The sequence below is a fragment of the Anomaloglossus baeobatrachus genome, chromosome 7 (assembly GCF_048569485.1).
Source record: "Anomaloglossus baeobatrachus isolate aAnoBae1 chromosome 7, aAnoBae1.hap1, whole genome shotgun sequence".
In the NCBI taxonomy this organism is placed as follows: Eukaryota; Metazoa; Chordata; class Amphibia; order Anura; family Aromobatidae; genus Anomaloglossus; species Anomaloglossus baeobatrachus.
The window spans coordinates 298689141-298704965 of record NC_134359.1 but is presented as its reverse complement, the minus strand read 5'-3'; the positions used below and the strand labels follow the sequence as shown (position 1 = coordinate 298704965).

The 15825-nt window shown below is 36.9% G+C and overlaps 1 protein-coding gene across 1 annotated transcript; it reads right to left on the bottom strand.

The window, feature by feature from the left end:
• Positions 1-1163: 1163 nt before the first annotated feature.
• LOC142246501 (E3 ubiquitin-protein ligase TRIM39-like) lies at positions 1164-4828 on the bottom strand. Its single transcript, XM_075319563.1, is given in 2 exon segments — positions 1164-3274; positions 3277-4828. Coding segments are annotated over 2 exon segments (1680 nt in total). The 3' UTR covers positions 1164-3146.
• Between the last annotated feature and the right edge of the window lie 10997 nt (positions 4829-15825).

Here is a 15825-nt window from a genome sequence, read left to right as displayed (position 1 = left end):
TCGCCAAGGTTACCAGTGTGTAGTCAGGCTGTGACATGCATAACTTCTATGGGAGAATATCTCCGTACATACGAGCCCTCCGTGTATACGGCTCTGCAGTGTCAACGGAAGGAGATACAGAAGCGGCTGATCACACACAAGACCCCCGCTCTCAGTGTCAGTGGGGTCCCAGCAGTCCCTTCCCCCACCGGTTCCCTCATATAAATGTAGAGATGTTTTTGGTGGGAAATATGGAGAGAAATCAGTTACAGTAAAGTAGATCTTTATTATATTGTATGTAAAATTGACGAGCTCGGATAATACACAACAAAGACTACAACTCCCATCATCCCACACAGTCCGGGTGCTCTCTGTGATCAATAATAACAAACTGATCCCACGTCACCCGGATCCCCTGAAGCTGCCGCAGATATCGGGGAGATAACACATAACTTCAATATGTCATCACTTTCTGATTGGTGGGAACCCCACAGACCCTGAGAATGAAGGGGCCGCACAGTGGATTTACTGCTGCATCCCCCTCGCTGTTTGCCCTGCACAGCAGCCTCCGGACCCCCTGATGTGCCCCCCATCCACTGCGGCCATACTGCAGCTTCTGCACTGGGAGAAGCTGGACCTCTGACGTGCAGGAGGCTGAACTAATGCTGCAGCTCCTTTAGGCCCAGTGCCCACGCTGCGGATTTTGACGCAGATTTTCAGAAATCTTCAGCAAAATCTCATGTCCATTGTGAAGCCAGCAAAGTCTATGAGGATTCAGATGTGCTGTGCCCACGTTGAGTATTTTTCCTGCGTATTTGGTGCAGATTTCTTTTTTTCTGCACCAAATCTGCACCAAATACGCAAGGGAAAAATAAGCATCGTGGGCACAGCACTTCTGAATCCTCAGACTTTTCTGGCTTCACAATGGACATGAGATTTTGCTGCAGATTTCTGAAAATACGCGTCAAAACTACACAGCGTGGGCACTGGGCCTAATAGTCAGGATCTGCGGGGTCCCGAGAGTCAGAAAGTGATGACATATCCCAGCTATATATCAGCACGTTATCATAGGATTAACCCTTTACAGATTATCATAATCCCCCATTAATATTCTTATTCTACACAATTGATTCTTCAATAAACAAGAGAACATATTAATTGCTCCAGTGTACATATACATGAAAACCTACAGAAAAAACACTGAAACACATGTTAAAAACAATAATATTTATTATTGGATCAATTGAGTAGAAAAGGTTAAAAAGTACAAAAATTATAAAAAAGGGGAGAGGGGGGGGGATGCAGAACAGTGATGATACAAAATGACCCCCAGTGGTCACCCAAGTCTTGTAATCAGGGTGTAGATACATACAGTTACAATCAATGCAAGTAATGTTGGGTATACTCATGGAGTGATGAAACCGAATTAGTCCATATTGTCAAAAGGTCATATAGGGCCGTGGGTGTATAGGAGATAAGGAGCATAAATAGTTGATCTTAAAGGGTCAAAGTTACCATGAATAGATCTCTAGAAAATCTAGTAGATACTCCTAACTATAACAAGAGGGCTATTTTAGGAGGATAAATTCGGTTTGCATGAGACCATACGCATACAATGGCAGTTACATACAAAAAATGCTCAAGGTGCTGGGGCTGTGGAAAGAATTCCTCATATTCTATATTTAAGCTAGGCTAGTAGGTATGATAACATCAAAACAATTTTAGATTTTAATAATGTATAGAGCACTATATGCAACCCCTGTCAGGTGGAGCAGAGATGGAGCGCACCACACTAAAATAGGCTAGTGCCTGAAAAGATGGTACTTAAACATGTGAGTATTGAATCATATCAACATATATATAGGTAATGTGGAAAATTACATGTATTCAGGAAACACTCCACATATGCTCCACCAGACTGGAGGAACCACATCAACCGACAGTGATGTAGTCATACAGCTTGATTGTTAGCCTGTTATTCGATATATATATATATATATATATATATATATATATATATATATATATATATATATATATATATATAAGGATTCTATTAATTATCCATTAGTCCGTTAGATACAGCATCATTCAGTAGCTGCAGAAAAGAATTTATGTTCAGCAAGTCTGTTTGACCAGATAAAGGGATAAATACCATTCAGAAATAGAAATGTATGTTACCAAGTTAGTATATCTAACGATGAAAAGTATATATAGAATGCCCAGTACAATAAATGCTACAATATAAGGGCCATAATTTCAGTTTTCAGATATATCCCTGAGAACACAGCAGGACTATTCAGCTACTGAGAATATTGAACCTGGAGCATACTGATTTATAAACATATGGATGCACAGAAAGCAATCAATAAATTACTTACAGACAGGAGACCACTGGGAGGCTTCCCAACGCGCGTTTCGCCGTCTTTATCAAGGGAAACGTAAATATGTATGGTGTGGGGTGCCTTTTAAAGGATGTATGGCGTCCGTGGACGCCACATGCACGGCCGTGCGGCGTCTGTCGTCACTTCCGGTTCCGGGACCGCGGCAGTGCAAGGCGCGATCCCGAGATAGGAAGCGGCAACAGAGGTAATGAGTATTACGTGTAACAAGCGCATGCGCATAAGGAGTCCCTATGAGACAGGGATTAGGATGTCATTTATAATGGCGTGAATTTAAAAGAATGTTATTGTATTCACATGCCCATGTCTCAAGGCACGCTCTGAGGTGATGGATAACCCGTACAGGCTCCTCCATATTAGGAATTTAACTGTATAATGATATAGTAAACCAGCATATATTATATATGGTATGGACACAGGATAGTACTGGGAAACCCCCCAGTAGTGACCACACACAATCGTCATACATAAAGTGCAGATTCTTACAATATTAGAGATGAAAAAACATATAATAAAATATGTGAAACATGTATTAATGGGTATGTAAATTGTAGTGAAAAATTGGTTGTGATTAAAAACATGATATCAAATAGGGTAGATAAGTATAAGGATGACGGTGTAGATATGTCAGATAAAGTGAAGATATGACAAATGTGACTAGAAAGTGAACAAAATACAGACGTGTGAGGAAATGCCATATTGTTGGGTTGTTGGGGGGGAGGGGGAGGGGGGGGGGGAGAGGGGGGGGAGGAGAGAATTGATTCTTCATATAATATTCATGAAAACAAAATAATCCAATAAATCTTCCATGAATTCCCCCATATACATCGTATTATTGGAGGGTCCAGCTACATTATACTGTGACGTGGAGGACATCGGTCTCAGCTTCTTATTGTCATAGAGGCTCCATCATCCACATAGAAGATAACATGTAGGGGTTCAGTGAAGGAGGCGGTGAAGGTGTGTAAGTGTCTGATGGGGTCACACAGCTCATAGAAGGACAGACGCCCGGCCTCATAGTCTAAGAAGACTCCAAGTGTCGGACATGTTGGCTTTACACTGAGGGTTAATCCGACTGAGTTGTGCCATACTTCATATCCTCCATCATACAAAACCAAACCCCAAGATTTATCACTAAATCCAATACCAGACTGTTTTCCTTCCTTCTCTATATTGAGATAAGATAACCCAACACCACATTTTCCTATCTGGTCCCACTCCACCTCCCAGTAATGTCGTCCTGAGGAGAGGCCACATCTGCTTAACGCCTGGGGGTAATACACAAACCTTCCTGATGACTCTGGTCTCTCCTGTTCTTCTTCTGAACCTGTTGCTGTTTTCAGATCTTGTGATACCTTTACATATTCCTCAGCAGTGTCCACATCCAGCAATATGTCTGGGACATGGACCCCGAGCTCTGATGTTACATTGGTGACAATATCCCTCATAGATCGGAGTAAGGTCAGTGAGATCAGAACCTCATCCAGATCCTCCTCAGAACTGACCTCTCCACCATCTCCCCCTGTGTCCTCCTCACCTTCATGACTACACACTGTAATGTCACTTTCTTGTAAGAGTCTTATTGGGTCGGTGACACCACACATCTCCTCCGCGTGATGCATCTTCCTGGACAGCTCGTCCTCCTGTATTTCCAGATTCTGGATCAGATGAGATATCTGGGACACAATCTTCTCCTCCTGCCTGGAGACCTCACTCAGCACTTTCTTTTCTGCAATTTCCAGTTGCTCCTTAATGTCCATAAATACCTTACTGACGTTCTTCCTCTTATCGGAGGCTTTCTCCTGGATCTTCCTCTTACGATCCTGTAGATTCTGGACTCTTGTCTGAATTTCTGCTTTTTGTGGGTTCAGTTCATCCAGATATTCCCTCAATTTCTTCTTCTTGGTCTTAGAAGCCTCATCTAGAAGTTCCACCTGGTGTCCTCGGTGTTCACCAACCAGACAGCAAGACACACACAGACAAGCCGCGTCCTGCGGGCAGTAATACTCCAGAACCTTCTTGTGGAGGGAACATTTTTTGTGACCAAAAGAGGCGGTAGGTTCTGTTAATATATGATCAGCAGTTTTGTTGTGGGCTGTCAGATGTTTGCCACACAGGGAGTTCTCACAATGCAGACAGGATCTCACAGCCGGGACAGGAGGATCACAGTAAGTGCAGAAGATTCCGGTCTCCTCCATCTCAGGCTGAGTAGATGAGAAACGCTCCACTATGTTCCTCAGCTTCCGGTTCTTCTCCAGGGCCGGACGCTCCGGATATTGTGCTCTGCAGTCAGGACAGGAATACACTCCAGCCGCCTCCTGTGCATCCAGCGCACTCACAATACACGAGCGGCAGAAGAAGTGTCCACATCTCAGGGACACGGGATCTGTATAGAGGCTCAGGCAGATGGAGCAGTCCAGCTCGGCCCTCAGCTCAGCAGACGCCATTGTAGAGTGAAAGAGCAGGAACCGAAAGTGAAAAAGTTTCCTCACATAAGAAGGGCAGAGAGTCTGTGCAGAAGAATTAACCTCTGCAGCTCCATGGTTGTACTCACTGCTGAATAACACCTTGGAAGAAAGCACTTAGCAATCAGCCATGGGATCTGGTTCAGGATTAAGAGTTGTGGAGACTCCACCTGTCCTTATTATAAAGAGATTCCACCACCAGATCGAGGAGGAGCAGTGCAGAAAACTAGTCCACACAAAAAGAGACTTTTGCAAATGTTTTTGTGAAGTAAAATTCATCTCCACCTCGAGGACATACTAAAAAGAATGATGAAAAGGAATAAATAAAAAGAATGAAGATAATAACTTATTAGGTGTATATTATGTAGATGTATAAAAGTTTTCTTGGGCAAGTTAGACATGGAATGAACATGAAATAAATGTAGATAATAGGAGAATGAAGGCATATGGCATATAACCAGGTGTATATTATGTTACCTGAGCATTATAGGTGTGGAATGATCATGAAATATCTGTAGATAATAGGAGAATGAATGCATATGGCATATAACCAGGTGTATATTATGTTACCTGAGCATTATAGGTGTGGAATGATCATGAAATATCTGTAGATAATAGGAGAATGAAGGCATATGGCATATAACCAGGTGTATATTATGTTACCTGAGCATTATAGGTGTGGAATGATCATGAAATATCTGTAGATAATAGGAGAATGAATGCATATGGCATATAACCAGGTGTATATTACGTTACCTGAGCATTATAGGTGTGGAATGATCATGAAATATCTGTAGATAATAGGAGAATGAACGCATATGGCATATAACCAGGTGTATATTATGTTACCTGAGCATTATAGGTGTGGAATGATTATGAAATATCTATAGATAATAGGAGAATGAAGGCATATGGCATATAACCAGGTGTATATTATGTTACCTGAGCATTATAGGTGTGGAATGATCATGAAATATCTGTAGATAATAGGAGAATGAATGCATATGGCATATAACCAGGTGTATATTATGTTACCTGAGCATTATAGGTGTGGAGTGATCATGAAATATCAGTAGATAATAGGAGAATGAATGCATATGGCATATAACCAGGTGTATATTATGTTACCTGAGCATTATAGGTGTGGAATGAACATGAAATATCTGTAGATAATAGGAGAATGAATGCATATGGCATATAACCAGGTGTATATTATGTTACCTGAGCATTATAGGTGTGGAATGAACATGAAATATCTGTAGATAATAGGAGAATGAATGCATATGGCATATAACCAGGTGTATATTATGTTACCTGAGCATTATAGGTGTGGAATGAACATGAAATATCTGTAGATAATAGGAGAATGAATGCATATGGCATATAACCAGGTGTATATTATGTTACCTGAGCATTATAGGTGTGGAATGATCATGAAATATCAGTAGATAATAGGAGAATGAATGCATATGGCATATAACCAGGTGTATATTATGTTACCTGAGCATTATAGGTGTGGAATGAACATGAAATATCTGTAGATAATAGGAGAATGAATGCATATGGCATATAACCAGGTGTATATTATGTTACCTGAGCATTATAGGTGTGGAATGAACATGAAATATCTGTAGATAATAGGAGAATGAATGCATATGGCATATAACCAGGTGTATATTATGTTACCTGAGCATTATAGGTGTGGAATGAACATGAAATATCTGTAGATAATAGGAGAATGAACACATATGGCATATAACCAGGTGTATATTATGTTACCTGAGCATTATAGGTGTGGAATGATCATGAAATATCAGTAGATAATAGGAGAATGAATGCATATGGCATATAACCAGGTGTATATTATGTTACCTGAGCATTATAGGTGTGGAATGAACATGAAATATCTGTAGATAATAGGAGAATGAATGCATATGGCATATAACCAGGTGTATATTATGTTACCTGAGCATTATAGGTGTGGAATGAACATGAAATATCTGTAGATAATAGGAGAATGAATGCATATGGCATATAACCAGGTGTATATTATGTTACCTGAGCATTATAGGTGTGGAATGAACATGAAATATCTGTAGATAATAGGAGAATGAATGCATATGGCATATAACCAGGTGTATATTATGTTACCTGAGCATTATAGGTGTGGAATGATCATGAAATATCTGTAGATAATAGGAGAATGAACGCATATGGCATATAACCAGGTGTATATTATGTTACCTGAGCATTATAGGTGTGGAATGATTATGAAATATCTATAGATAATAGGAGAATGAAGGCATATGGCATATAACCAGGTGTATATTATGTTACCTGAGCATTATAGGTGTGGAATGAACATGAAATATCTGTAGATAATAGGAGAATGAATGCATATGCCATATAACCAGGTGTATATAATGTTACCTGAGCATTATAGGTGTGGAATGATCATGAAATATCTGTAGATAATAGGAGAATGAACGCATATGGCATATAACCAGGTGTATATTATGTTACCTGAGCATTATAGGTGTGGAATGAACATGAAATATCTGTAGATAATAGGAGAATGAATGCATATGCCATATAACCAGGTGTATATAATGTTACCTGAGCATTATAGGTGTGGAATGATCATGAAATATCTGTAGATAATAGGAGAATGAATGCATATGCCATATAACCAGGTGTATATAATGTTACCTGAGCATTATAGGTGTGGAATGATCATGAAATATCTGTAGATAATAGGAGAATGAACGCATATGGCATATAACCAGGTGTATATTATGTTACCTGAGCATTATAGGTGTGGAATGATCATGAAATATCTGTAGATAATAGGAGAATGAATGCATATGGCATATAACCAGGTGTATATTATGTTACCTGAGCATTATAGGTGTGGAATGATCATGAAATATCTGTAGATAATAGGAGAATGAACGCATATGGCATATAACCAGGTGTATATTATGTTACCTGAGCATTATAGGTGTGGAATGATTATGAAATATCTATAGATAATAGGAGAATGAAGGCATATGGCATATAACCAGGTGTATATTATGTTACCTGAGCATTATAGGTGTGGAATGAACATGAAATATCTGTAGATAATAGGAGAATGAATGCATATGCCATATAACCAGGTGTATATAATGTTACCTGAGCATTATAGGTGTGGAATGATCATGAAATATCTGTAGATAATAGGAGAATGAACGCATATGGCATATAACCAGGTGTATATTATGTTACCTGAGCATTATAGGTGTGGAATGAACATGAAATATCTGTAGATAATAGGAGAATGAATGCATATGCCATATAACCAGGTGTATATAATGTTACCTGAGCATTATAGGTGTGGAATGATCATGAAATATCTGTAGATAATAGGAGAATGAATGCATATGCCATATAACCAGGTGTATATAATGTTACCTGAGCATTATAGGTGTGGAATGATCATGAAATATCTGTAGATAATAGGAAAATGAATGCATATGGCATATAACCAGGTGTATATTATGTTACCTGAGCATTATAGGTGTGGAATGATCATGAAATATCTGTAGATAATAGGAGAATGAATGCATATGCCATATAACCAGGTGTATATAATGTTACCTGAGCATTATAGGTGTGGAATGATCATGAAATATCTGTAGATAATAGGAGAATGAACGCATATGGCATATAACCAGGTGTATATTATGTTACCTGAGCATTATAGGTGTGGAATGAACATGAAATATCTGTAGATAATAGGAAAATGAATGCATATGGCATATAACCAGGTGTATATTATGTTACCTGAGCATTATAGGTGTGGAATGATCATGAAATATCTGTAGATAATAGGAGAATGAAGGCATATGCCATATAACCAGGTGTATATTATGTTACCTGAGCATTATAGGTGTGGAATGATCATGAAATATCTGTAGATAATAGGAGAATGAATGCATATGCCATATAACCAGGTGTATATTATGTTACCTGAGCATTATAGGTGTGGAGTGATCATGAAATATCTGTAGATAATAGGAGAATGAATGCATATGCCATATAACCAGGTGTATATTATGTTACCTGAGCATTATAGGTGTGGAATGATCATGAAATATCTGTAGATAATAGGAGAATGAATGCATATGGCATATAACCAGGTGTATATTATGTTACCTGAGCATTATAGGTGTGGAATGATCATGAAATATATGTAGATAATAGTAGAATGAACGCATATGGCATATAACCAGGTGTATATAATGTTACCTGAGCATTATAGGTGTGGAATGATCATGAAATATCTGTAGATAATAGGAGAATGAATGCATATGGCATATAACCAGGTGTATATTATGTTACCTGAGCATTATAGGTGTGGAATGATCATGAAATATCTATAGATAATAGGAGAATGAACGCATATGGCATATAACCAGGTGTATATTATGTTACCTGAGCATTATAGGTGTGGAATGATCATGAAATATCTGTAGATAATAGGAGAATGAATGCATATGCCATATAACCAGGTGTATATAATGTTACCTGAGCATTATAGGTGTGGAATGATCATGAAATATCTGTAGATAATAGGAGAATGAACGCATATGGCATATAACCAGGTGTATATTATGTTACCTGAGCATTATAGGTGTGGAATGATCATGAAATATCTGTAGATAATAGGAGAATGAATGCATATGCCATATAACCAGGTGTATATTATGTTACCTGAGCATTATAGGTGTGGAATGATCATGAAATATCTGTAGATAATAGGAGAATGAACGCATATGGCATATAACCAGGTGTATATTATGTTACCTGAACATTATAGGTCTGGAATGATCATGAAATATCTGTAGATAATAGGAAAATGAACACATATGGCATATAACCAGGTGTATATTATGTTACCTGAGCATTATAGGTGTGGAATGATCATGAAATATCTGTAGATAATAGGAGAATGAACGCATATGGCATATAACCAGGTGTATATTATGTTACCTGAGCATTATAGGTGTGGAATGATCATGAAATATCTGTAGATAATAGGAGAATGAATGCATATGGCATATAACCAGGTGTATATAATGTTACCTGAGCATTATAGGTGTGGAATGATCATGAAATATCAGTAGATAATAGGAGAATGAATGCATATGGCATATAACCAGGTGTATATTATGTTACCTGAGCATTATAGGTGTGGAATGATCATGAAATATCTGTAGATAATAGGAGAATGAATGCATATGGCATATAACCAGGTGTATATTATGTTACCTGAGCATTATAGGTGTGGAATGATCATGAAATATCAGTAGATAATAGGAGAATGAACGCATATGGCATATAACCAGGTGTATATTATGTTACCTGAGCATTATAGGTGTGGAATGATCATGAAATATCTGTAGATAATAGGAGAATGAATGCATATGGCATATAACCAGGTGTATATTATGTTACCTGAGCATTATAGGTGTGGAATGATCATGAAATATCAGTAGATAATAGGAGAATGAACGCATATGGCATATAACCAGGTGTATATTATGTTACCTGAGCATTATAGGTGTGGAATGATTATGAAATATCTGTAGATAATAGGAGAATGAACGCATATATCATATAACCAGGTGTATATTATGTTACCTGAGCATTATAGGTGTGGAATGATCATGAAATATCTGTAGATAATAGGAGAATGAACGCATATCCCATATAACCAGGTGTATATTATGTTACCTGAGCATTATAGGTGTGGAATGATTATGAAATATCTGTAGATAATAGGAAAATGAATGCATATGGCATATAACCAGGTGTATATTATGTTACCTGAGCATTATAGGTGTGGAATGATCATGAAATATCTGTAGATAATAGGAGAATGAATGCATATGCCATATAACCAGGTGTATATAATGTTACCTGAGCATTATAGGTGTGGAATGATCATGAAATATCTGTAGATAATAGGAGAATGAACGCATATGGCATATAACCAGGTGTATATTATGTTACCTGAGCATTATAGGTGTGGAATGATCATGAAATATCTGTAGATAATAGGAGAATGAATGCATATGGCATATAACCAGGTGTATATTATGTTACCTGAGCATTATAGGTGTGGAATGATCATGAAATATCTGTAGCTAATAGTAGAATGAACGCATATGGCATATAACCAGGTGTATATAATGTTACCTGAGCATTATAGGTGTGGAATGATCATGAAATATCTGTAGATAATAGGAGAATGAATGCATATGGCATATAACCAGGTGTATATTATGTTACCTGAGCATTATAGGTGTGGAATGATCATGAAATATCTATAGATAATAGGAGAATGAACGCATATGGCATATAACCAGGTGTATATTATGTTACCTGAGCATTATAGGTGTGGAATGATCATGAAATATCTGTAGATAATAGGAGAATGAATGCATATGCCATATAACCAGGTGTATATAATGTTACCTGAGCATTATAGGTGTGGAATGATCATGAAATATCTGTAGATAATAGGAGAATGAACGCATATGGCATATAACCAGGTGTATATTATGTTACCTGAGCATTATAGGTGTGGAATGATCATGAAATATCTGTAGATAATAAGAGAATGAATGCATATGCCATATAACCAGGTGTATATTATGTTACCTGAGCATTATAGGTGTGGAATGATCATGAAATATCTGTAGATAATAGGAGAATGAACGCATATGGCATATAACCAGGTGTATATTATGTTACCTGAACATTATAGGTCTGGAATGATCATGAAATATCTGTAGATAATAGGAAAATGAACACATATGGCATATAACCAGGTGTATATTATGTTACCTGAGCATTATAGGTGTGGAATGATCATGAAATATCTGTAGATAATAGGAGAATGAACGCATATGGCATATAACCAGGTGTATATTATGTTACCTGAGCATTATAGGTGTGGAATGATCATGAAATATCTGTAGATAATAGGAGAATGAATGCATATGGCATATAACCAGGTGTATATAATGTTACCTGAGCATTATAGGTGTGGAATGATCATGAAATATCAGTAGATAATAGGAGAATGAATGCATATGGCATATAACCAGGTGTATATTATGTTACCTGAGCATTATAGGTGTGGAATGATCATGAAATATCTGTAGATAATAGGAGAATGAATGCATATGGCATATAACCAGGTGTATATTATGTTACCTGAGCATTATAGGTGTGGAATGATCATGAAATATCAGTAGATAATAGGAGAATGAACGCATATGGCATATAACCAGGTGTATATTATGTTACCTGAGCATTATAGGTGTGGAATGATCATGAAATATCTGTAGATAATAGGAGAATGAATGCATATGGCATATAACCAGGTGTATATTATGTTACCTGAGCATTATAGGTGTGGAATGATCATGAAATATCAGTAGATAATAGGAGAATGAACGCATATGGCATATAACCAGGTGTATATTATGTTACCTGAGCATTATAGGTGTGGAATGATTATGAAATATCTGTAGATAATAGGAGAATGAACGCATATATCATATAACCAGGTGTATATTATGTTACCTGAGCATTATAGGTGTGGAATGATCATGAAATATCTGTAGATAATAGGAGAATGAACGCATATCCCATATAACCAGGTGTATATTATGTTACCTGAGCATTATAGGTGTGGAATGATTATGAAATATCTGTAGATAATAGGAAAATGAATGCATATGGCATATAACCAGGTGTATATTATGTTACCTGAGCATTATAGGTGTGGAATGATCATGAAATATCAGTAGATAATAGGAGAATGAACGCATATATCATATAACCAGGTGTATATTATGTTACCTGAGCATTATAGGTGTGGAATGATCATGAAATATCTGTAGATAATAGGAGAATGAACGCATATCCCATATAACCAGGTGTATATTATGTTACCTGAGCATTATAGGTGTGGAATGATTATGAAATATCTGTAGATAATAGGAGAATGAATGCATATGGCATATAACCAGGTGTATATTATGTTACCTGAGCATTATAGGTGTGGAATGATCATGAAATATCAGTAGATAATAGGAGAATGAACGCATATATCATATAACCAGGTGTATATTATGTTACCTGAGCATTATAGGTGTGGAATGATCATGAAATATCTGTAGATAATAGGAGAATGAGCGCATATGGCATATAACCAGGTGTATATTATGTTACCTGAGCATTATAGGTGTGGAATGATCATGAAATACCTATAGATAATAGGAGAATGAACACATATGGCATATAACCAGGTGTATATTATGTTACCTGAGCATTATAGGTGTGGAATGATTATGAAATATCTGTAGATAATAGGAGAATGAATGCATATGGCATATAACCAGGTGTATATTATGTTACCTGAGCATTATAGGTGTGGAATGATCATGAAATATCTGTAGATAATAGGAGAATGAATGCATATGGCATATAACCAGGTGTATATTATGTTACCTGAGCATTATAGGTGTGGAATGATTATGAAATATCTGTAGATAATAGGAGAATGAATGCATATGGCATATAACCAGGTGTATATTATGTTACCTGAGCATTATAGGTGTGGAGTGATCATGAAATACCTATAGATAATAGGAGAATGAACGCATATGGCATATAACCAGGTGTATATTATGTTACCTGAGCATTATAGGTGTGGAGTGATCATGAAATACCTATAGATAATAGGAGAATGAATGCATATGGCATATAACCAGGTGTATATTATATTACCTGAGCATTATAGGTGTGGAATGATTATGAAATATCTGTAGCTAATAGGAGAATGAATGCATATGGCATATAACCAGGTGTATATTATGTTACCTGAGCATTATAGGTGTGGAATGATCATGAAATATCTGTAGATAATAGGAGAATGAATGCATATGGCATATAACCAGGTGTATATTATGTTACCTGAGCATTATAGGTGTGGAATGATTATGAAATATCTGTAGATAATAGGAGAATGAATGCATATGGCATATAACCAGGTGTATATTATGTTACCTGAGCATTATAGGTGTGGAGTGATCATGAAATACCTATAGATAATAGGAGAATGAATGCATATGGCATATAACCAGGTGTATATTATGTTACCTGAGCATTATAGGTGTGGAGTGATCATGAAATACCTATAGATAATAGGAGAATGAATGCATAGGGCATATAACCAGGTGTATATTATGTTACCTGAGCATTATAGGTGTGGAGTGATCATGAAATACCTATAGATAATAGAAGAATGAATGCATATGGCATATAACCAGGTGTATATTATGTTACCTGAGCATTATAGGTGTGGAGTGATCATGAAATACCTATAGATAATAGGAGAATGAACGCATAGGGCATATAACCAGGTGTATATTATGTTACCTGAGCATTATAGGTGTGGAATGATCATGAAATATCTGTAGATAATAGGAGAATGAATGCATATGGCATATAACCAGGTGTATATTATGTTACCTGAGCATTATAGGTGTGGAATGATCATGAAATATCTGTAGATAATAGGAGAATGAACGCATATGGCATATAACCAGGTGTATATTATGTTACCTGAGCAAAATAGGTGTGGAATGATCATGAAATATCTGTAGATAATAGGAGAATGAACGCATATGCCATATAACCAGGTGTATATTATGTTACCTGAGCATTATAGGTGTGGAATGATCATGAAATATCTGTAAATAATAGGAGAATGAACGCATATGGCATATAACCAGGTGTATATTATGTTACCTGAGCATTATAGGTGTGGAATGATCATGAAATATCTGTAGATAATAGGAGAATGAACGCATATGGCATATAACCAGGTGTATATTACGTTACCTGAGCATTATAGGTGTGGAATGATCATGAAATATCTGTAAATAATAGGAGAATGAACGCATATGGCATATAACCAGGTGTATATTATGTTACCTGAGCATTATAGGTGTGGAATGATCATGAAATATCTGTAAATAATAGGAGAATGAACGCATATGGCATATAACCAGGTGTATATTATGTTACCTGAGCATTATAGGTGTGGAATGATCATGAAATATCTGTAAATAATAGGAGAATGAACGCATATGGCATATAACCAGGTGTATATTATGTTACCTGAGCATTATAGGTGTGGAATGAACATGAAATATCTGTAGATAATAGAAGAATGAACGCATATGGCATATAACCAGGTGTATATTACGTTACCTGAGCATTATAGGTGTGGAATGATCATGAAATATCTGTAGATAATAGGAGAATGAATGCATATGCCATATAACCAGGTGTATATAATGTTACCTGAGCATTATAGGTGTGGAATGATCATGAAATATCTGTAAATAATAGGAGAATGAACGCATATGGCATATAACCAGGTGTATATTATGTTACCTGAGCATTATAGGTGTGGAGTGATCATGAAATATCTGTAGATAATAGGAGAATGAACGCATATGGCATATAACCAGGTGTATATTATGTTACCTGAGCAAAATAGGTGTGGAATGATCATGAAATATCTGTAAATAATAGGAGAATGAATGCATATGCCATATAACCAGGTGTATATTATGTTACCTGGGCATTATAGGTGTGGAATGATCATGAAATATCTGTAGATAATAGGGGAATGATCGGCTGCAGGGAGTGAGGAAAAGGTGAGTATAAACGTTTGTTTTTTTTTCTCTATGCTTTAGGATACAGGCCATATACCAGGATGGTATATGAGCACGATGGGGTCATATAGCAGGATGGGAGTATATGAGCAGGAGGGATGGGGGGTATATGAACAGGATGGGGGTATATGAACAGGATGGGGGTATATGAACAGGATGGGAGTATATGAGCAG